Raw genomic sequence first — 25,240 nt, 5'->3', positions numbered from 1 at the left:
TAACTGGAGCACTTGAGCCTATGGTTTTGGTACATGTACCATACATTCATCTGGACACTCAGCCTGTAATGAGGATGCACCAGATACACTCCAAGGATTCCAAAAACAGATACAGCAATTCTGACAAAATGCAGACCTGACACTCGGATTACAGCTCTTTCAGATCAGATTGAATTTGCAATAAGGAAACAATTAATGACAAAAGCAGGCTTTAATATATAGACTCATTTTCTCTTGTTCTCTTCTAGAAGAATGTGAAAAGTACCACCCCTAAAGCTATTATTCCTATTATGCTATTTACTCTAGAATGCTTCACTTTTTGTGCAAAGATTTAGATTGAGTTGCAAAAACATATGCTTGGTTATGGGATCCCTTTTTTTTAAGTTCAGCTTTCACTTATTTGGTCTATTCTGGGCACACAATCTATTCATATTGATGATTCTTTTTTTTTGTCTTCAAACTATAACTTGCCTAAGTGCTGTTTTCCCCATCTATCATGTTCTCTCTTTTTATGATTAGAAGTCTTTGACAGCAGATTGATGTTATGTACATTTATGAAGGCAGCTGAAAAATTGCATACTTTTTTAGTTTTTTTTTTGAAAGCTACATTAATATAGTTTATTCTCCAATACAGCACTATCAAGCAGTACTTCGGTTTTGCAAAATTGAGTCACTTTATGTCAGATTTGAAAATAAAAACCTATTTGGCTATTTATGCTTTTATCAAAATGCTCTCTTCCTTCTCCCAGTTCTCAGGGAAGCTGAGCATTAAGCTCACACTTGAGTACCACATGATACAGCTCTGACCCAACTGGGTAATACCTGTCCACTCAGACAACTGAACAAAGCTTTACCTGTAGCATCCCAGAGCCCCTCCTGACAGCGTACACGTCCATATATCAGATTATGATGCACAAATGATACCACACTGGGAGAGGAGGCAGATCTGCTGGAGGAAAGAGCCTCCTTACAGGCACACCTTGACAGTGTGAAAAACAAGCAAGCCAACAAGGTCTGCATGAAGTTTAACAAAGATAAATGCTAAATGCTGCACCTGGGATGCAGCAATCCCACACAGCAGTTGAAGGCACAGCTTGGGTGGTCCTGGATGTGTTTCAGCAGAAGTGAAAGCAAACCTTGCCACAGGTTGCATTAACAAGAGGACAATCAGCTAATTGAAAGTTGTGATTATTCCAGTCCATTTGGCACTTGTTAGGGCACACCTGTAACACTAGGTCAAAGTTTGGACTCCTCATTTCAAGAAAGCCACTAAAAACTTGGAGAGGGAAGGGCCACCAATATGATGAGAGGGTAGTAGGACTTAACAGAGGAAATAAAATTGAAGGAATGGGGTGTGTTCAACCTAGAGAAGTCTTGAGAGAGTCTAATCACATTTTCCAATACCTGAAATGTAATATACAGAGGAAAGGCAGAAATTCTTTCCACAAGGATGCACAGGGACAAAAAACAAACAATGGATGCAAATTATTTTGGAAGAAAAGCCATATGATAAGGAAAAATTGTGCAACATGAGGGAAAAAAAAAAAACATTAGAATGGGTTATACTATAGGATCTCCCTTGCTGGAAATGACAAGATTTGACAGGAACCTGCATAATTCAATTAAAGGCCCAGCTTTCAACAAAAGGTTGGACTGTACAATTTCCAGAGGTCCCTGCCAGCCTCAGCTTTTACTTGGCTCTGCTGTGCTATGCAGGTCTGTCGACTGGTCCATGTTCAAAGGTGACAGACAGAAACTTGAGAGACTAAATCTCTGCAAAGAAACAAGAGTCAAAAGCAAGAAGATACTGCTCCCATGTCTAACCAGGAAGGTGAAGCTCCTTGGCATGAAGAAATACTTATTGCTGTTATCTACAGAATTCCATACCAGTAACTTTCGATAGAGGGTCAAAAATAGACCAGTAACTATGTAAAAGTTGTTCCATATCTCAGAATAAAATATTTTATATAATTTAAGTATAAAAAATTCAGGACTAACACTTTATTGTTTTCCATCTTTCACTGCCTGTGAAAATCTGTGTCATGTTTACTTTTACTTTCCTGACTCCTGTCTTCAAATTTCAGGGGGTTGGGATTGCTCTGAACCCAGTCTATGGTAAGATGCTTTGGGCCCCCTCTCCAACTGTGACAGAATGCTCACCTTGTCTGCCAGGCTGAGCACGGCTCAAGTAACACCACATCCCCTTCTCCCTGTCTGCACACTGCTAGAGACTGAAATCCTAAGAGAGGAAGAGAGCCTGGGAAGGGAGAAAGGGAAATCAAGCAGGTTAAAGAGATAGTTCCACGGTAATAAATCACTAGATTACACTGTTCCCCTGTCTGCTAGCTGTAGAAGAGTGTCCAAAAAAATGCAGAAGTCTGGTGAAATTTATTGTTATCACACTTATTGCTCAACATTATACTAATAAAATTGTATTTCATAGGGTTGGGATTATAAAAGAAGAGAAAAAGAAAGAACGGAAGACACTCAAATTATAGCTGTGGGCATATAAGTCACATTTCACACAACTACCAAAGGATGGAGGGATGGGAAAGTGCAGGAGTGAAATAAAAATTGATTCACATAAGTAACTCTTCCCAAAGATGTGAAAGGTTTTCGACCTTCATCCAAGTGAAAAAAGGAATTATTTGACAGTTACTCATGTGCATTCCCACCAGCACTGTGCACATGAAAACCTGTGCTAACTGGTTCCTACTCACTGCCCAAATTTTTACAGCTCCTGTTTGAATGCATCACTGCTTCCCCTATCTGTATGCCAAGTGTAGGTATCCCACGTTGGATTGTCAGCTTTCCCATTGGGGGCTGGATGCACACATAACAAACATAAATACTCAGGCATTGCAGTCCCCAAGTCCCCTCAGCATCTAGGAGCTCTTCAGAAGCTGCCTTGCTTTTTCACCCACAGCATATTAATATTAAGCTATTTGCTTAAAAAAAATCAATTTAAAAGAAAATAAATATTTCATTTATTTTCTCTTTTCCAACTAGAAATTTCAAGCATAGAGAGAAAAAACCCAAACATCTAACTGCCAACATAGTTTTAAATTCTAAATTTAACTTTAAAAATTGTTTCTGGAGATCAGAAAGGCTAAGCTCTGACATACAAATATTACCCATGAAGAAAAAAGCTTTTACATTCCACCCCTAAGTCATTCCTGGTGGCAATCAAAGCTCATTTTATCATTGAAAATGCTCTTCAGTGCAGTCTTTCAACAATGCAGATATGTGAGTTAGAAAGGAAACATCAGCCTTGCTTCAAAACCATTTTATCCAGAGTGTTTCCAGAGCACTGAGAAACCCTCTAATTCCTGATTTAGTATGTAACAAGGCTTTCAAGAGAGGCGGAAATCCAAATCTTTACTTAGTGCCCCAGATTTACACAAATGCTACTAATGCAATTTAAATGTCTTCAGCGTTAAAACATTGTCAGTACTCCCTCTAGTGGGTGTCCTAAATGAAGCAAACATTCCCTGCTGACTTCCGAGGAGAACATTTTGTTATCTGTAAAGTTTCTCTGAAATTAAACATCAGAATTGTAGCTGTCAGAAAACAGGGCTGTTACCGAGTATCTCAGAACTTTTTGTTTCCATAGAAGGTGCAGGAGGCTGGCAGCAACCAGCACCACACTTTTCATGGAACTGGTAGGAGCAAACCAGATAGAGAGGAAACCTGGTTCTAAAGAAGCAGAACTTGAAGACACCAGTTTCCTTTGGATATGCATCCTGCATCCCTGCACAGCCCTTCGCAAATCCATCAGTACCCAACATCCTCACACACACACGAACTCTTGTTCCTGCCTTGGTCCCTCCCAGACAGTGGCACCTGGGCCAGAGGGAGCACGTGCTTTGCCTTGCCTTTTTTAGTTTATTTTCTATTCCACCAGCTGAACAGAGAAAACAGAGAGAAGGATGGAAAATGTTAGAAGACCTCCATTGCCAAAATCTGAAGGGGGAAGATTTTAGGAAAAAAAAAGGTCCCTGTCTCCCAGTGCCCCCCAGGCACTATCATTTCACCAGATTTACTGTCCCAGCATGAAATTCTGACCGGTTTGAATGACCAAAGTAAATAACAAAACTCTTGTTGAAATCCTTGTTTTTTCATTAAGAGAAAATGATGAGAAAAGTGATGCAAAATTAGAAAGAGTAATTGGAAGCACTGCATTGGTTTGTGTGATTATTTTATATACTTTCTGAGTCAAAATTTAGCTTCTTTTTCTGCCTCTAATAGAAAAAGAATTGGAAACACACACCATGAACAGAGAGAAACCTTCTGCATGTAAATCACTACCAGATTAAGCAATGGCAGCAAGTTATTTATGAATACATTGCATTGTTCCTGTGTTTTAAACCACAAGTTCTGTTGAAAACAACTTTCCAGCTGATTGAATAGTTTAAAATGTCATCTTAAAAGATGTTTAGTTTTGGAGGGTTTAATACATGCTTTTAGAATAGGAAAAAATTATGTGCTACTTTATAAAAATAGCTGTATCAAGAGCATATTCATGTTCTACATCTCAGAGCTAGCACACCATTATCTCATCATAGAGAAGCTACTTAAGACTAAAGCAGCTTGTTTAAGAAGCTCAGATGTTTGTGTGATCTCCTTCAAATTTTTTTTTGAATAAAAATATCTCTAAATATACTGATCAGGAAACAGTCTTGTTTTCTCTGGGCTGCTTACCAGTCACTTTTTTTTTTTTTTTTTTTTTTTTTTTTTTTTTTTTTTTTTTTTTTTTTTTTTTTTTTTGGTACCTTGCACCCATCTCCTCACCTTCAAGGACTCTGCATTCTATATTATTATAGATAATATAATATGTTTGCACAGCCATAGACCCACCATAGATCAGCCCCTACAAAAGCATTGGTACTGGAACCTCCCTTACACTCCCTTTTTCTAAATATAAGATGGAAATAATAGTCCAGTTATTCATTATATCCTTATTCCAGGTGAGTTGCTAATGTAGCTGTCTCAGCCACAGTTTCAAATACAAATGCAATTTTTCTCTTCCAGTTATCTGTAATGGAAGAACAGCACAGGTTGTCTGATCATGTAAAACGAGAGCGCACCAAAATTAAAATGTGAAACAAAATAACTTTGCTTTAGAAAGCAAATAGGCATAGAAAAGGAAGGAAAGATCTACCATTAACTGTTGCAGAAAACTGCTATTTTTTAAATATTTTATATAGTCTGTGGGCAAAGTGGCACAACAGGAGTTTAAAACCTTTACAAGAGAAAAAGAGTAAGTAAACAAAGGGGGAAAATCAGTAATGATTTCTCACAGTAATGAGTGATTTTGAATGTGAATGATTTCTAAAATCAAATCCAGATTCTTTCACTCTTCATTTATCCTAATTAAGCATTTAGCCTTCATTAGTCATCAGACATCAGAATATGACCATAATACCTATATCTTCTTTTTTTTTCAAGAATAACAATTTCATGCTGAAACACACATAAACTGTTACATTTCTGTACTTGCACTTCTCAAATTCTGTTATGAAAGTATCTGCACAAGAAAACTAAAGGTTTTGAAAACTGGCTCTTTAAGTTCTGTTGTGATTCTCTGTGTCCAGAGGCTACAGGCCCTTAGGCACCCCTCACTTGCACTGCTCTGCTCATGTCCAAAACTGGGGAGAACTGGTCTGATTTCTGTCACAGATTTCCAGCAACTACGACACCAGAAGAGGGATGCACTTAAACTTACAGTCAAAGTGACTAAAATAGTCCCAGTAATCTGTGACTGTGAAAATGTGATTGACCATGGAGAATCTTTTTCTAAGTTGTATTTGTCCAATCTGTGAAAATGTATTTGCCATTTAGCCTGCACAGTTGAAATGCTGTGTTAGCTGTAAAACAAGAAATGTTGTAAAACACAAGTCAGCATGCTAACAAATCTGAATGTCAAGAATCAAGTAAAAATAGAACTGTTTCATGAGCAAAGTGGTGACATTTATAGCATTTCTCATTAATTACAGGCCGTGGGGCTCTTTCATGAAGCTAAGTGTGGGAAATGTTAAGATGACTATGAATTCTTCAGAAAACAAACTTCACAATCAAAACGATGTAAAGAAAAGTGATACAGCCTTACAGAGAGCATTTTACCTTTCCAAATGGCCATTTTCCTGACCTTTAGAGGACATCTATGCAGTTAAGACAGATTCAAATCTGAAGAAAATACTTAAACAGGCAAAAGAAAAGCAGGGCACAGTCCCCACAAGGTGTTTGAAATTTTTTTTAAATTCTTCTTCATCATCCAAAAACCGACAGCAGGGTACAAGCTGACCATATACTGAAATCTGAAAAAACATAAACTGGGAGTGTTTCCATACTAACAGTACAAAAAGATTTCTGGATATCAGGAAATGTGAAACAATTATGGAATCACACACAGAACCATTAAGTTTGGAAAAGACCTCCAAGATCTGTTAATGTAGCACTGCCATGTTACCATCAAACCATGTCCCCAGGTGCCACATTCACTAGTGGCTTTTTTAACTATTTCATGGATGGTTATTCCATCACTTCCCTGTGCAGCCTATTTCAATGCCTGAACACCCTTTGAGTGAAGAATTTTTTCCTGTTAGCCAATCTAAACCTCCTCAGGTGCAACTTGAGGCCATTTCCTCTTGTCCTATCATTTGTTACTTGGGAGAAGAGACCAACTCCCACCTGGCTACAGCCTCCTTTCAGGGAATTGTAGAGAGTGATGAGGTATCTCCTGAGCTTCCATTTCTCCAGGCTAAACATCCCCAGCTCCAACAGTCACTCCTCATCCAAATTGTGCTCCAGACCCTTCACCAGCTCCCTTCTCTGAACACACTCCAGCACATCAATGTCCTTCTTGTAGTGAGGGACCCAGAACTGGACACAAGATTTGAGGTGCAGCCTCACCAGTGCCAAGTATATGAGGATATCTGATCTCTGAAGCCCACAAGAAAAAAGTCACTCAGAATTAGAAGACACTATTAACTTCCTGCTCAGATGTAACTGAGCAAAACTCTCAGTGAAATCAGCAGGAAATTGTCCTAAATAGGTTGAGTAGCAAACTCAGGATTGAAAAATCAGATTTACTAAAGGAAAGAATAACATGATCTTCCATTTGCACAGAATAAGTAGAAATTAGTTATATATACATATGCATACACACACATAGATACTCTCAGTAACACTCCAGTGTAACCAGCATATATGCATACATTGTGAAGGAATTAATAACAGGCAAAATCAAAAACTTCTAAAATCGGTATTTCTAGATGTTTTGTGCATTTTGCTGTAAATTCTAGATTACTGTGGGTTAAAAAAAAAAAAAAGTTTAGGGATTTTTATTAAAACAAAAGATAATTCACTTTCTCAAAATGGAGCATTGAGTTTTGAAGAGAACTGCTTTTGGGTAGAATATGCTGTTACAATGCTTTGCATATATTAATGCAAATCACAGATGCTAGAGAGAATTAAAAAACTATTCCCAGAGAGATTAATCCAAAATTAAATTTTATTCTGCACCAAGTTAAATAGGCCATACTGGGTACTTCTTTGCCTATCACAAATAAAGTGTAATTTCAGACTCTGAATTTCTTGTATTCTTGTAACCATGATGAGTGGTTTAACATATAGGTGCTGTAGTATTTTTATGGAATCCTTGTTTTATGCTATGTGCCATATATGCTTTTTATACATGCTACATATGTACACACTAACTGTACATATTCCAATAGCTTTATATCAAATGAGATAGTTTATAAGAAATGTTCCATTTTCATTCTGGAAACCATTTTTACCCTTTACTTCAGACATCTTGCTATTCCTAGCAGTTCATCCTGCTGGAGGCTTTTGACTAATAAAATGAGTCACATTGAAATGCTGTAATAGCCCTTCACCTCTACAGAAGCACTTACGCAAAGCTTGCCCTTCTGTACACCAAAATCCTTCCTTTTCCCCCTTAAGGAGGAGAACATAATCATACATATTCACAGTGACCCTGAGCTGAAAGGAAATCAACATGTGTTGTTGCTGGCACTTTTACAACCGTGTGTTCAAAATACTCCAAACTAAAATTGCAATAATATTCTCTAGAAAGAGGCTCAGTCTTCTTCCCTCTGAGGCTTCCACTCAAGCTCCAAATTTCAACCATTACCAGCAGCAGAAACACACAGAGGCAGATGGAAAAGTTGACCAAGCAGCCTTTAAATACACAGGAAAATAAAAGAGAAAAAAACCTTCTGAGAAGACTGAGCTTTATTCAGCATGATCAGAATTTTTGAAATATTCACTCCAGCTGAAAACTTGAGTAAAGGAGGCTTCATTCATTTCTTGCCAGGGCCTTCAAATAAAAGCAGTTGAACTCAACAGGACAGAGGAATCCTCAACATGCTGAGAGAAGAAACCACTTGTATTTTCAGACCAGCAGAAAATGAGCCTGGTAATTATTTTGCACACCCTGATGGAGATCGCAGCAAAACAGATGGCAATAATCAAGAGAGAAGATGAATTTTAACTCTGAGGGCAGGTGGGGAGAAAAAAGGCAAGTCTTGGCACAGCAGGGAGAAGCAGTTCTGTGTGAAGAGACAGTGGAAACACAAACTGCCTTGTATGAAGCCACCAGCAATATGTGCCCGTGTTGCTCCTCTGGGTGGATGTTTCTGGATGTGCGGCCGGGCATCGCCCCCGGTTACATCCAACAGAGCACACCTCATCTGACTCACACACCCACTCAGGCAGCTCTGCTGACAGCTCCTGCCTTAAGAGCCTTCCTGATTTTCTGTGCTGCCTGTAGCATCTCTTAGTCTGCTGAAAGAATCCCTGAAGTGAAACCCTTACCAAACTGGGAGCTGCTGCTCCTGGAGACGTGGCCATCCAGGCCCAACAGTCCTCAAAGAAAAACACACACTTGAGGTACAGCTGAAGATAGAGACTACAAAATAGATTACCTCAGCTTACTGACTTCAAAGCAAAATCTCTTTATCTATTCATATTTTGTGAATTAAGACATTCCTCAGTGTCAATTCCTCAATGTGAATTAAGACATTCCCCCTTGACAATTACCACTTCTTAAGAACTAATTGGTTTATGAACAACTCAAATGGCCTTTTATAATTCAGAAGAAAACTTTTGATACTTTACATCTCATAAAGGTAGTTTGTATAGATAAAATCTTCAGTTACCCATCTAAAATTTTATTTCTGTTGTTCATTCTATGCAGTGAGTAAAGGAAAACTTAAAGCCAAATTCATGAAGGAACTGTGTTTTAGAAATTCATTTTAACCCTATTCTAATAAAATTATTTGTATAATGAAATGCATGGCTATGAAATTCTTGTTTACAGCCAATGAAAACAATTTGCAAAGAATAATTTACAAAGCTACTTGTCTTCAAAATAACAAAAAAAAACCCTTGCATTTTTTTCTTTAAATGCTATAAACTATGTATATAGCGTTTTATTAACCTACTTTCAGTGGTATATGGTTCAACTGAAAATTGTTCTGGTTTATTTCCTCTTGGTATAGGTAATTTATGAATAGAGCATGGTTACAAATTCCTACAAAAAAAATGTAGCTGCTGTGTAGACCATCAGTTAAGTTTACCCATACAATTACAGAAGGAAATATATTTACAAGGTGTTTGTAGTCAATATTTCATATCACTCTAATATTTTTTTTCATTCCTCTCTGGAGATGAACACTTGGCATTGTCCTAGATTTTAGACATTGCTTGTAATAAATTTTCAGGAATCTCCTCTCATGGAATTTTCCTCAATTGTGAAAAGCTTTTGTCCCATTTTTCACTAAGCTGTCTAGAATTAGACTTTCTGAACTGTCTAGAAGAGCCTCAGGAGTTAAAGTAGTTGAGTGTGGGAAGTACCACACTACAAGAATTAATGAATTTGATATAGAATAGTGTATAGATATATAGATATAGATATAGATATAGATATAGATATAGATATATAGATGATATAGATATAGACATAGATATAGATAGATAGATAGATAGATAGATAGATAGATAGATAGATAGATAGATAGATAGATAGATATAATGGTTATTAGGTTAACATTTTTAGTCAAGAGCTCAGATTTGAGAATAATCTGAGGTTTGCACTTTGCACGTATAGCAGCAGGGACATGAAAAGAGAGCAGCTTTGGAGCAGGGCCTAAACTTCCTGATTCTGATTCAGAGCTGCCTATAGATCCTCTGTGGAGTCAGTCCCACAGCAGTAGAAGATGGATTTTTCAATTAAGTTCTCATCAAACCAGTGTCCAGATCCAGCTTTGTTGTTTGGGTTGCTTTAAAGATGGATTTGTATCTGTTTTCCTTCCAAACGGAATCCAGCTCCTTAAGCCAGGAAATGTCAGGAGGAGTCAATGTTACTGATTTATGCAAATAGATTATTTGAAAAATAACTCTGACTTTTCTCAAAACTGGAGGCCTTTCTTTTTGGAAAGTTATCTTAAAGACATCTGTTTCTATCATATTCATTGTCCTGCTTATAGATAACCACAAATAAAGGGTCCAGACAAGTTACTTCAGGGTCTTTCCAGAGAGAACTGACACAAAGCAGTCATGTCTAACTCACAGTGGACATTTCATAGCATTCATCTAAGCAAGTTACTCTTCCATCTTCCTCCTGTGAAACTGAATCACAGTCAATAAATCCCAAACACAGCCACAGCAGTCAATGAGCAATGGAGTTGATGAGAGACCACTCCAAAAAATAAAGGACAAATTTTCCTTTCCTTGTGAAAGGAAGCCCTGTGCTTGGGAGAGTTGTCGAAGACACGTGAAACATCAGAGCCCTGAATCTATTGTTCTTCTAATGATTCCTGATCATAATGTACACCTTCCAGGAAGAAGATAATTGTTTTTACAGGGCAGGTGCATCTATGAGACGTAGACAGGGCCCTAGATGATTTGCTGGTTACTAATGAGAGGAGCCAAAGGAATGTGTCAGCTGATACAGGCTTGTAGAGTAACTAGTATGTTACTGGATCTGTGCAAGAAACACATCATGTGAATTTATGCTACTAAACATCTAGTCTGAACACCTGCTTTTGTAAGCACTAGTCCATAAGCAGTTAGCCACAACAGGAATCTTCTTAAAAACTGCTTGTGTAGGACGTGTTTTTCTAACTGGAGTAAGGAGTTGCTGTTTTCGATTCTGTAGTCTTGTTTACAACACAGACGGCAGAAAGCAGATATTTTAAACACAATTCAGACAGGATTTCTCTTCAGTCTTGCTTCCCATTGCCTTTGCTTGTTGTTCACTCACTTTCAGATTCCTGTCACACACAACCACAATGAAGCCAGTGCCCTAACACCTTTCCTTGCTGACAGTATGAAACGACCTACCACAGAGTTTCTGCTTAGACCTTAATCCTTCCACTCTGTGCCTTGGGACAGGGATTTCTGTTGATCCAAGTGAAATTAAACAAAGATGTGTAATTGACTTTCTCTTTTCACTGTATAAAAAGTACGTGGCATACCTTTTAGTGCCATTGAGAGCTGAATTTCGATGTAGATTGAATTGCAGCTACCTACAGCCTTACAGGACACCCTGAGAGCCAGTTCAGTGTTAAAAGTAGATGTAAGAATTTATTTCTATCATATGTCTCCAAGTCTTTTGGAGTTTACACTTACTTACCTTCCCTGATGTAAGCCACTTTCTTTGTGTTTGCTTGGTGCAGTTCACAGTGGTAGAGTGAACTCAGACAAGAAACAGCAGCTCTTAGGACTTTAAATTATATGGCACAATACCTTCTGCTTTTGCGAACACCCTTATTACACTCAACTCCACATTACCATTTCCACTTTTGAGAAAATAGGGTAGACTTGTGAACTCTAGCTACATTTACGAAAGCATTATAGAGACCAATCTTCTAAATAACAGGACACTTTTTATACCTTTCTAAATTGCACCTGCAGCCAAGCTCTTCCCCTCTCACTGTGTCTGGGCATACTCTTCCCTGGCTAAGGGGACAAGTTTTAGACTAGAAGTGATGCTGCAAACTACTTTGGTTCCATTTTCAATTTTTTTTTTTTCCCCTGGAAACTGTGGTGCTGGATACACCTCCCTTTAGATGGATGGCAGCTTTGAAATTTCCTAAATATGAAATATTAGAATACAATTTCTGATCAGGTACTAGTACATATGGCAGTAAAATTTGTTCCTTTTAGCTCCTTCAGGGATTTGCTTAGTGGTTTTTCTAATGTTGTTTTAGTATTAACCATCCCTTGAAGGAGGTTTGTGGAGAGCCAAATTACAGTCCTGTTCAGCTCCCAGTAAGACATTACTGACTGTGGTAGGGACAGAAGTAGCCAGGAGGATTTTGGCTCAAGTACTCACAGTAGGGAAACATTGCAATTCTCCATACCAAAAAGGAATATTCTGATTTGAGAAGGAAAGAGAAACAACCTTCACCATGAAAATGGACAATGCATCCTACATCATATGATACAGTCACAGCAATCCTGCTTCTCTTCCTTCCCCCACCCCAGCTGAAAGTACACATGGAACACACATGTGCACACACATTTGGGCTGACCTGACTCCATGCCTGAGAGCAGACCCTTTTCAGGACTTGGTAAATCACAGTTCCTTTCTGAAGCCTATAAAATATTTCTTTTACAGTCTACCTTGGCATTTACTCAGTACTCTACAAAATGGGACTGATGAAAGGGGAGTAGATGCTGTAAATTTGTGACAGATTAATATATCAATTAATCTTTTTCCTACAGCTTCATAATTGCAATGAAGTAGCAACTTAAACAATGGAGTCTGTTGCCCAAGTTTGTTTTTAGAAACTTCAATATTAGACTTGGCTTTCTCAGTGGCAAGAGAGTTAAAATGAGAGCAGTATTGATTAATGCCTCAGCAGCACCGTGATCTGCTCACAGCAGCCTGTGGAGAATAGAAATCTAAACAAAAGGAGAAGGTGGGCCAACAGCTGCAGATGGTGCTTAAACAGACACTCAGTTGCACACAGGCTCCCAGCACTCTTGGCTGCAATCGCGTACTCCTCAAAATGTTCTTAGGATCAGGAAACAGAGGCTCCTTTAATTGTCTGGTATTATAAAGGTTTCAGAGAGAATTTGGCCATTTCTGTTTGGCAACACCTCAGATAAATTCACATCATTTCCCATTGCCCATAAGCAATTGTGCCGTCATATGCCAGAGAGATGTATTCTCATCCCCTCCTCAGCCCTGGAGCAAGGAACAAGGGCCCCTTCACAGGGCTTGCACATGTAAGGTCCCGGTAGATCTTCAGCCTCTTTGCTGAATTGATGGCAGCTTTTCCACTCAGGTCTCAGGAGATCTGAGTCATTAATGGACCACTCACCTTTGTGCTAAAACCTGGATTCTGGCTTGTTTTAAACAGCAAAGCTGATGCTTTTTCTTCCCCATATGGACTCGCAGGTATGATTCATAATGTCTCATGGCACCATGTATTTTTCAAAGTTAATCTGATCAGGTCTGTATTTGAAATCACTGCGGTTTTGAATCCTAGTAAATCTACTGCAGATGTGGGACTTCTACATCCAAGTCCAACTGGCAGGTCATCATGTGCATCCCTATGCAGATGTGTTGGAAAAGCACCCAACTCATGTGCTTGAGCTCTTAAAGGAGTCTTAACACCGGCACTTGGCCTGCAGCTGCATTAACTTGACTTAAAGAATGGCTTGCCTTTAAAACGTCTGTAGGAAAGGATATGGACTGCATCCCCCACAGCTGCATATAAGATCTATTGTTTTCCTATGGACAGTCAGTTGTCTCAGTTCTAGTAGAGAATCAAGTTTTGACTCTACAAAGAAATCTGGGCAGCACTGTGGCATAACGGCCTATTTAGCAGGCAAGCAGGGCATCTGAAAATCAGAGTAACTCCAGAGATTTTAGGCTGATTATGTGAGCATGAAATGTCTTCCCAATGGGTTTTGCATGGCTGACTGGCTGTCATTACAACCAGGGGCTACAGCCAAGTACCCTTCAGGCTTCTGAAGACACCCAACAAGGTTTGGGGTTGATACAGCACTGCTATAGACTGGTGTAAATGTTTGTATTCCTGCTGTTCATACCTTATTAATATTAGTGCAGGAGGAATTTCCCTCTCTGAGACATTCATTGTGAGCCCTTTAATCAGTAATTTTAAAAATGCACATTTAAAAAGAAATTATTATTCTTTTGGAATAAAAAAACCAGGCCTAAAATAACAAAGAGTAGTTAAAACTTTACTAAGCACGTAATTAAATTCTCTTTAGCTTTCTGACTCATTGTTCCCCTTCATACGGCTCATGATAGCTTGTGCTTCTTTATAATGACAGCTGCCTTATTAGAGCTAAATCTTGAGGTTTTGACACTGCAGAATGTAAATGGCACTTCAGAGATGCAGCACCTTCCTTATCTTCTAATAAGATACCAAGAGGGGAAACAGTGATGCAAGTTCTTGCTTAGTCCTGAGACAGGTCTCACCCACACTAGGAAAGGGTTACCCAGAACCACAGCACAGCACAGGCTCGTGTGTTGGTGCCAGAAAAAAAAGTAACTTCTCTCATTGACAGGTGTGTGAATGAGAGTTTAGGGACATTAGACTAGGTCTCATCACACCATTTTCTTCACCTCTTTTGTCCAGGTGGAAAGTAGTATTTGGGGGCTTGGATCCTTCCCATTAGTTAAGTGAACTATGATGAGCCTGGAGGAAAAGGGCAATGATCATGAGGGAAATAATCCTACTAATGCCTAATTCCTTTCCAAATATATAGTTCCTTATAGCACACAAGAGATGTTTTTTGAAGAGCTGTTGTTATATCCCCTTCATTCAAACATTGTGCATATTGTGTACATTGATGTAAGTCAATCCTCTTGGGGGCCTTCCATTCAAACTCCATTCTTTGAAAAGACTGGGAAGTGTCATTAAAATTCAAGTTGCCAGGCTTAGCTGTTTTCAGACATTGGTTGTAAAGCATATTTGTTAAGCACCATCTGCTGTACATTCAGAAAATAGCAACCAAAATTGCTACTCTCTTTCCAGCTATTAAAAAAACATAAATTATTTAAATTTTGTCAATTGCCTAATAAATTATTTCACTTCTGGATGTTACAACAGTATTTATCTAGTCCTAGAAATGCATTATCTATCTACGTAAAGCTATATACAGACCACAGACTGGGATAGACACTTGGGGGAGAAACTGCATTACTAAACACTATGTTGTATAACCGAACACTGGAAGGGGATGGGAAAATAATAGTGATGTTGAGCCTGATTTCCAGATGTACTAAATAAAACAGGATGAATACAATTGAAGACAAAGCATCATCTTTCTAGAGCAAATTTAACATGTGCTAACCGCAGGACACAACCATAAAAGCAGAAATTGTGCACCAGTTAAAAATCCTAAATGAGGATTATTAGTGTGTCAGTGTGGTTTAATTAGAAAAACAATTATTACCAATACACTCAAACATTAAAGTTCTATTGATGATGAACTGTAAATGATGAAGAAAAGTACTCCAATTATTAGCCTGAATTAAGCAAATAGCCTGAAATAAATAAATCTAGAGACTGTTTAAATGGAAAACAGACACACTTTTTTCTCGTTCTCCATGTAAGCTCTTTCTTCCGTACTTTTCTTAAATAAGATTTTTCTCTTTGAGCATTTTTATGAAAAAAATGAGTGTCACAAGCTTTTCAGCTCAGAAAAGGTCACACAGGAGGGAGGGAAGGATTACTGCTGTGATATGCAAGGCACAGGCTGCCCAAATGAACAAGAAGCAGAAGTGGAGGAGCCCACGAAGTGCTCTGCTAGAGGTACCCATACCTTGCCTCCACAAACAGTGCAAGTGTTCTGCAAAAGGTCAGTCTGTAAAGCTCTACATTGGGCAGAGACAAAATGTTGATTGTTTATATGCTTGATCTCACCAGGAGCCAAGTGAAGCCTGTAAAGAGACAAGCGGGGATAAAAATCCATAAATGCACACTGTTTTGAAGGAGAACTGATGCTGCAGCATATTTGTGAAGAGGCTGCATCCAAAATGGGTGGGGAAAATAATATGTAATCACTGTGACCACTGAGTGGTTATTCTGGGGTAGAAGTTGTGTGTGACCATGTAAGTCATCACCAAGCACAAGGAGCATGCAGGGCCTGATCACAGAGCCCTTGAAGTACTGCCCTTGTCATGTCTGCATTGCCCTCACACCTCAGTAATGGAACAGAGTCTGAAGGGACCAGCCTACACACCCCAAAATGAACATTCAATGTTCTGTGATATTGAAGCAGCCTGTCACTGGGGGCTTCACATTAATTTAGTTAGTACAGACTGAGCAAGGACTCCCACAGCTACAGAGAATGCAGCACCAGTAGTCCTATTAATTTCCAGCAAAGTGCCAAATCTCTTACCTTCTGTGCTCTCCTCATCCTCTCATCTCTTCCTTCCAGGAGGAAGAAAACACATCAAAGAATGTCTTCTTGCTCAGGGTAGAGCAAGGCTTGCTCTCAGTCCTGGCTGTTTGGGGTCATGACCTATTTACACTTTCAGAAGCAGAACAGGCTGCTCTTGGCGAAGCAAAAAGCATAAAAATAGTTGACAATTGTAAGGACTGATCTGGAGCCTAATGGACATTAACAGGAGCCTTGCTCAAACACAGATCAGTGGATTTCTACCAAATTCATTGCTCCTAAAGTGTTTTTTTTTGGTTTTTTTTTGGAGGGGGGGTGGGTTTGGTGGGTTTTTTTTTTGGTTTTGTTTTGTTTTGTTTTGTTTTGTTTTGTTTTTTGGTTTTTGGTAAAGCATCATCATTTCTGTTTTACCAGTGAGAAAACACAGGCAAATAGCAGTGAAGTAACTTGGCCAAGCAGTACGACATAATTGGCTCACCAGCTGAAACAAGGGTCCCAAAATTCCATCTCCCTAATCACAGGTAAAAGTAAAGGAAAAGAGTTTGCATGGCTCCTTCCTCCCATTCCAAGAAATAACAGTACTTAAATTCTTAGGAGAACACAGTATCAACCATTGTGTGGGACATGTTGCTTGTCTGAGTCAGACCCTGCAAATCATAACAAGTTTTGCTGACAGCTATGAAATAATAAGGCATCAGTATTTGTCTGCATAAAGATAATAAATATTCAGTTTATAGGGGAATAAATAATGTCTTTACAAACATACTCATCACAATTCTACTTTTACAAAATTGTATTAGTACAATATTCTTACAAAAACTGTATGGACACTCAAAGACAAACCATGGGAAGGTTACTGCACAGTTTGCAATTTCGTGAGACATTAAACTACATAACAAATTTAAATCCAACAAAGATATAAACTGAGACATACTGATGAAGACAAAAATTCAGTAAAATTTTAAATAGGTATAATTTTACCTTAATGTACCTCAGGTGAAATCTATTAAAAATTTAGCACAAGTAAGCAAAGCAATTCTAAACACTAAGATGTAAACATCCTGCAGTAATGCTCTTGACACTACAGAGCATTCTCCATAAATTGCATATAAAATATGTCATGTAACCCTCCCATACATTAATGGCTTCTAATAAATGTGATACACTTTGCAATTTTCCCTGCAGCTTCTCTTCCCCTTCATAATTTGCAGGGTAACAGTTAATTGAAATGAACAAATAAAAAAATCCAAACATGTCTTTTGACATAGATACTATTCTATGACTTCCACTAAAGTTATCCCTGATGCATACCAATATGAAGAAAGTCAGAGCTGTATATTCAACGTGGTGGAGTTCAAACACCTGCATATTTACACCTCAAACTAGAAAACAAACATTCAGATGCCTAAGATGGGATAATATATTTCCTCCAAACTCTACTCATTTATTTCAGTCCCTTCAAGATACAGTGAAATATTAACTGCAGAATTGCATCAGCACATATCCACTTCTAAGTTTTGATTCATATTCTGTAGAGCCCAATCAAGTTTTTCCTGTGGGTTTTAAAAGCCATTCAGGGATACTTGTTAAAGAAGTTGAATACTTGCACTAAATATTTTTTTAAAAAATTATTTTTTTAATTATCTTTTCTTTAGCACTTTCTATAGTCATAATTTCTTTTTCCTTATTAATACAACTTATAAAAGCTATTGTGAAAATAGGAAAACAAATTTTTCCCCATAATTTACAAACTGTGATCTCTTGTAGTGAATTATTTATACTGATTTGGGCTACAGATGCTTTTATTCTAATACAGTGTTATCAGAGTTTTATAATGAACTACAAGGAGAAGCAATTGAGGGTCTAACAACTGAGGGCAGCCATACCAGGATTGTGGATTACCTCCACAGCAATAAAGTCAGGACAGTGTTAATGTGAACTCAACCCAGTTTAAAACTACTATAGCTAGAAACAGTTACTTCACTGAAATTGTTCCCTACTTTTACCTACAACTGCAGATGAAATTGTTCCCTACTTTTACTTTTTAGTGCAAAAGAAAAAAAAATCAAGAGCACTACATCCCTTTGTTTTAACAATAACAGCAAATAAAATAGAGTAGGAAATTGCAAAGTGATGGAAGAAATTACTACATTGGCATAGGAAATCAATAGAAAGAAATTTCCCAGTCTTCTAAAGCCTCAAAACAAAAGCCTTCAAAAAGCTTTAACTGGTATGATTTTCTAGCAGTAGATAGCAGCACGATCATAAAATAGATCTATGCATAGAAATAATGAAGAAATACGAAATATCACAAGGTTTAATATTTGATCCTGCCAGATGCTGAACTCTCTGGCCCTGGCCCAGCAAATCATTTAAGCATGTGGTTAGAAGCCAGCATGCATGTTGTCCCATTGAAGCAAAGGAGGTTATTCAAAGTTTGAGCACAGATAAGTGTTTTGAATGATTGGGTCATTAAAGTACCAACCACTTACTGCCAGAATATAAGGCTAAATTGCTGCTATGAGCAGGTTGTTGCAGAGCTGTCCATTATGAGGCTTACAAACGCTCTTTGAAGTGTGCTTTGAAGCATTTCTTCACCACAGGATAAGGAAAAAAAAAAGGTGGGTCTGTCTGGGCAGGAATTTCCTACATTCCCATCAATTCACTTTCATGTGCAAAACCAAACTATATTGATGCCCAGGTATAAGCATCACTGAGGGAAATAGGAAGTGCTACCAATGATAATGATAATTATATCATGTCATCACTCTCCCACCACACATATGCACCCCATTAGAGCCAACTTCCTCCAGTGTGCAGGGCTGGCATTAACTCAACTTGCCATGAAAAGGGTAAAGTCATGCAAATAGCAACTGCTACATGCCATATTTAACATCACTTGAAGTTTCTAAAATGGTCCTTGATGGTGAGTAATGTTGCTGTGAAAAAAATTACTTATGCTCTCTCAGCAGTGAGGAGAACTTGCAATTTTATCCCAAGGCCAGGAACAAGACTAGTTATAAAAGCGCATTTGTAGCTTTTGTTCTGACAGTTAAGGCAATTTGTGTTCACTAAAATATAAATCCTGGAGAAAACCAAGGCAGGTTTGCTGTGCTAGGAAATTTCCAACCATGGAAATCAAATCCCTTTTCTTGACTTTGGTGACTTCTTCAAAGATGATGTAACAGTTGAGAGAAAAGTAGGAATAGACCCATAATATTATTTTAATTATGGATTCTACACCTAACAATGTATCTATTCCAATCAGATCTCCACACGTGACTACACTGCCATTGGACTCTGGTTTTGAGTGGTTTGTGGAGTTTTTTGCCATGGACATATGGGGGATGAAGAGCTAACTTATGTTCACAGGAGGAGAACCTTATTTTGTTATTAGAAATTCTGATGCTGAGGTGTCACAGTCATTTTGCATAGAAATATCGATCTGTGCAACAACTTTTTAACACAGAGAAAAGGAATAAATATGCTGCTATGGCAGCACGGTAAGGCCTGTATCCTGAAACATTTGCAGTGGTGGACTAGGCTCTGTAAGGGAGCAGAAACATCTCTCTTGCCACAGGGCTTTCTAAAAATGGTAAAATCTAGGGCAGGAGAACAAGCATTTGATCAGGGTTATGTAACATAAAGCTCCTGTTTGTCAGCTACTGAGACCATGGCATAATAATATCCTTTAGTTGGGACTGCTCCTGAAATAGTAGAACACCTTACCACTTTTGTGCTAAATGCCGTTGACTGACTCTCTTTGCTGTCTGTCCAGCTGAAAACGCATGGATTGTTATTATCATATCTGCTAGCTCTGATATCACCTTGTCTACTTTTGATGAAGGCAAAAAAAAGTAAACTGCTGTAACCCCGCACAGCTGTTCAAGATCAGTCCAGCCATTGCAACTGTCAGGTTCTGTCAGTGAGAAGCCAGGCAGTGTCAAACTGTATTTGAATCCCATGTTCAAAAAAACGCAGAAAATACGAGAACTCACTTCTTTTAGGTTATCTGCTGAAAACTACTTATGTGATACAGGGATGGGTTCACATTTGGGTCAGACAATAAGAATATTTTCTTTTTTATTTCTTCTTGTTGTTGTTGCTGTTGTTTGTTTGGTGGATTTTGTTTGTTTGTTTGTTTGTCCAAGTGCATCCGACCTTATTCTACAGAAGAAAAGTGTTCTTGGAAGACTCTTGGGCTACAACTCAAATTTCTCTGTTTGGCTATGGCTTGTCTCCATGGTTTATAAAACTCAATATACAAAAATAGACACAACTCAAAGACACAAATACATGAGAAGGAAGTAAATACATTTGACCTCCATATATGCCAACTAAAAGCTGATTTCCAAGTGATGATGATTTGGAAGAGATGGGACAACTAGATACAAAGCAGACCTGAGTAGATTGGTAAAATATCAGCTGACATTATCCTGGTATGTAATTTTTGAATATTTCCCATCCATAAACTTTAAAAAGATGTATAAATCCAGAGCCTTGTTTCCCCAATGAAGTTAGAATATTAAACAACTTGCCAGAGAACATACAGCAGATTAATTGTGAAACTATTGATCCAGGTCTCTACTTGGACTACAGAAGTGTTTCTTGGACTTCCCTTTTGGACCATTCTTTGACTGGAACTTCTTCTCCTTCAAATATATTTCACCTTACAAATTGGCACAAAGTTATATACACAGATTGACATAAGCATTATCAAGATCAAAATTTACACAACCATCAGTTTTGTATGGTGAATACTCCACATGCCATATGAATTGTCAATGTTATTTTATTATTTTAAAAATTATTCCACATTAAACACATTTAGCATACTAAAACTGGATTAGCAGTTAATTTTGTAAAAAATAAATCCCCAGTGATATAAAGGAAACTTCCAGCTCTAGCATGCTAGGGGCAATATTCCATGAGGAAAGACAGAAGGAGGAAGATGGGCTTCAACCCAAACTCTGTGAGGCCAGTGGTAATAATGGTATTGCTGGTATTGGGCTAGACTTTCAACTTTTGAATGGCATTGAAAGAGAGAGAAAAAGAGAAGAGTGGAGTGCAACAGACCCACCTGGGCCTGATATGGTCTCAATAGTTTGGTTAGGCACAGGGTAGCCACAGATACAGATGTAAAACTTCTGCCAAGTGGAAATTTGGGGGAAATTTCTAGAAAAGTGGAACAACCTTTTCTTAGATGGTACATGTGAACCGAGCAGACAGATTATAGAACTTAGTCTTGCCTTGAAAACTGTGGATTTTGGAGGAAAAAGCTCTACAGCACCATAAGGACATAACCACTTGGCTTAGAGGTAAAACCATTTTCTTCTCTTCCTCAGTCTACATCACTAAACTGAAAAGCATGGGTCTAGTCATAATTAGGCAGATATGAAAAACATAAACAAAGGAATGAGTCCTCATTTTGAGATGACCAGGGTCAGGTTTCAAACGGAATCATTTTAAGACCTAAAGATAGAGTTCATCCTACAGAAAGACTGAGTCACCTCTTCACCTAGAATCAATTAAGCATTGCTTGAATGTGATCAGTGGACTGGGAGAGCTGCAGGGCTCACCTTTCACTCACTTTTATAAGTCAGGAGAAAAGAGAAAGACAAATGTATACACTGTTCATATGCACTAAACTTAAGATAGGCAAATATTATTTTAAATGGTTTAGACCCCATATCTCAGTACTGAATGCTCACAGGTTGAAAAGCTCTTTGTTCTAACCGACACTTTAAATTATTTTAATGACTGCTATTTTATATTTTAACTCCTTCAGCCTACTGCAATTGTTCTAAATTTCAACTTTGCTATTCAATTAGCACATGAGCCACATAAAACTCTTCTAGTTTCCTGCTCTGATGGGATCTGCACATTTTCAATTCTGCTTCCCAGTCCATTTGTGTATGAGTCTTCAAAACCCTCTCACCAGTAAAACTGAATTATTTGATTGTTCCAAGAAAACGAACACAAAAGGGACATAAAAAGATCAAGCTGAGTTTACTTAAGATTTGGATGAACATCCATGGAACACTCCTGGCATTATATGCCCAGCTCTTTTTAACACTGTGGTGGTACAGCATTTTGGACAGTGTGGTGCCTAAGTTAACCAGGTTCACTCAGCATCTTCCTCCAGGGTGAGATCACAGAAAGGCTGTCCAACCCAAGTGTGTTTACCCACTCACTTATTGTAAACTTGGGCCCTGCTTAACTTCCTCGACAGAAAAGAATTAAAGGAGAAAGTTGTTCGAAGCATTACAATGTGCAATTTCAATGCAAGGCATAATGGAAGTAGCTGCGTGGGAAGATATTACTTCATTATAAACCTCACAAAGATTTCTGTCATCTCCAGAGACCATTCCAACAGGCTCTGCAAGAGCCTTTTCCAGTAAAGAAAAATAGCCCCCGTCCTTTCAGGCTTGAGGAAGTTGCATGGTTTTTTTATCCATTTCTAATGAAATCCCATATTATTGCTTCTCCCCTGGGAGACTTCAAAAGTCATGCAAACTTCACAGAGCCCACACGTTCGTAAATCTCAACCAAAAGACCACTAAGGAAATAAAATGCAGTTCTCCAATTAGCATTTTACATTCTCTACTGGTTTTGGTGGGGTGAATTTGTCTTTCTTCTAAACCATGCGGATAAATTAAATGAGTTACTAAGCCTGGCATTATTTGATGTTTTAAGGCACACTGAAATAAAATGTTTCAGCGTGGGATTTGCTTTCTGCATAATATTTGGGGGAGACATGAAACAAACCTAGGCATTTCAAACATGTTTAAGGGGCTAATATGCACATGAATATTTTCTTCAAGCTCCTCATTGTGTATTCACAGCTACTGCCAAACACAACAGAGATGGGGCATTAGGATATGAAATGGGAAGTGGTCAGATTTTCAAAGAGAGCTGTTGGGTGCCTAACACTTATGAAAATCTGGCCCCAACTCTTTGGTGCCGTTCCAGAAAGAAATGTCTCTATCCTGGCCATTGTCCAACCAGCTTTGGAAATAATTTTGCAGTTATTTCAGTAAAGCATAAAAGCCAATCCCCAGCTTTCTCTGCCTGATTAAGCACTGTCACCAATCACTATGCAACTCTAAGGTACGCATGAAATATTCCTAGATAAATCCTCCATCTCCAGAGAAATGTGTTTCCTGTACAACTGTAAATCCAGGTTCTGTGTTGAAACTAATCCAGCCTGGCAATGCTATGGCCCTAGAAAAGTTTCCTTGGTAACGACAAACTTATGCAATGGCAAAGTCATCCAATCCTTTCATGCCACAATATTATATTAAAAACACCTGGTTTATTTATACAATGACTTACAGATCAGGGTCCTAGAAATAATAATACATAAACTTTATAGCAAAAAATATACATATTTTAATTCATCCTTCTATGGTATATAGAAATTATGTATATTTGCATGTGAACATATATATAAATATATGGGTTGTACTTACGTTTAGGGCACTTGTGTATGGACATGTGTGTCCAAGTACACACAGTATACATTTATATATCTTTCTAGGTGCCACGTGTGTGTTCTTAGAGACACACAAATACACACAGAGGAGCATATTTACACTCTGTGAGGAGACGTGTACTTTGCAGAATCTGCACACAAACAGCTGGAGTCCTTCACTTGGCTGTGAGCATCAGAGGGGTCAGTGACCACCCACACTAGTGTCCATGGAAAGAGAATGAATGTCACCGCTGCGGGCACAGGACTGGCTTGATGCATCTTCCTCTGTGAAGAACTAAATTTGCAGGGCAGTGACACCCTGCAACGCAGGGCTTGTTGCATGGTCCAATTTCATTCCAGTTGTCACATGTTTTGACACATCCCGGACCACAGGTATCATAAACTGCACCGTGTTTACACTGGGTTGCTGAAAGGAGTTAAAAGAAAAAAAATATGCATATTACACACAGCCCCACAAGGAAATTTACGTATCTGTTTCCTTAGTTTCTACTGCAAATATCAAAAAGCACATTTTGGAATGACAACTATCTAAAGGAAAAAATTACTTGTAAAACGATTCCACTATATTACATAATAAATATGAAACTAGCAAAATTCCCTATCAAAAGCTATCAAATCCACAGCAGTATTGAACTTTTTGTGAATTTTAACACAGCTAATGGTATATAAAGCTTTGGCAAGGTTTCTATCTATTTGCAGATCTATGCTTTATATTAAAGTATTAACACTGTTTATTCATTACAATGCCTTTTATCAAAGATTTCAGAAACTTTTACAAGGACAGACAGCTTTATTATCAGTTCCATTCCTACAGAAGGAAGAAGAGAGAGTCATCCGATAAGAATTTCTGGTCCTAAGATTATACTTTCTATATTCCATATTGCAGCAAACTAAATCAATGTTGTTATCCAGAAACACCATTTCTAAAACAAATAAACAAACAATCAAAAATTAAAAATCAATTGTATCCACGCTGTTTTACCAAGGGATCACTGACAGTGAGGGTTCTTGTACTTAATGATTCCAGTATCTATTCATTAATTTATGTAGCTGAGAGTTCAATGCATTTTCAACATAAAAGATCACTGAAGGCTCAGCTAAAAGCAGTATAACCCCTCCAGATCAGTATTGAAACTCTCAACATTTTATATCCTGCCTTTTTAGTATGGAGAATAATACACAGTTTGATGGCAAATAAAAGTCTGTTATTCTTTTTAACAGCTGTGCTGATGGCAAAAACAAGAACTGATAAGAACTTATAGATGGAAAGGGACTCTCAAGCATCCAGAATCATCTCATGCTATTTTCAGAGAGGTGATTGTATTAGGAAGGTTT

The 25,240-nt window shown here is 38.1% G+C and overlaps 1 protein-coding gene and 1 long non-coding RNA gene across 3 annotated transcripts in view; both read right to left on the bottom strand.

The window, feature by feature from the left end:
• Positions 1-20,312, bottom strand: part of LOC128818152 (uncharacterized) — a 46,189-nt gene extending 25,877 nt beyond the window's left edge. For both annotated transcript variants that reach the window (XR_008440400.1, XR_008440399.1), the window contains exon 1: positions 20,140-20,312. This is a non-coding gene — a long non-coding RNA (uncharacterized LOC128818152). The remainder of the gene's footprint in view (positions 1-20,139) is intronic.
• Positions 20,313-20,473: 161 nt separating this feature from the next.
• BMPER (BMP binding endothelial regulator) overlaps positions 20,474-25,240 on the bottom strand; it is a 149,565-nt gene continuing 144,798 nt past the window's right edge. Inside the window, exon 15 of the mRNA XM_053993639.1 lies at positions 20,474-24,311. Within this exon, the coding sequence (XP_053849614.1) occupies positions 24,130-24,311 (182 nt within the window). The 3' untranslated portion in view covers positions 20,474-24,129. The remainder of the gene's footprint in view (positions 24,312-25,240) is intronic.

The sequence above is a fragment of the Vidua macroura genome, chromosome 1, assembly GCF_024509145.1.
Source record: "Vidua macroura isolate BioBank_ID:100142 chromosome 1, ASM2450914v1, whole genome shotgun sequence".
Lineage (NCBI taxonomy): Eukaryota > Metazoa > Chordata > Aves > Passeriformes > Viduidae > Vidua > Vidua macroura.
Note: the sequence above shows the minus strand (reverse complement) of the source record. Positions and strands in the feature narration are given on the sequence as shown.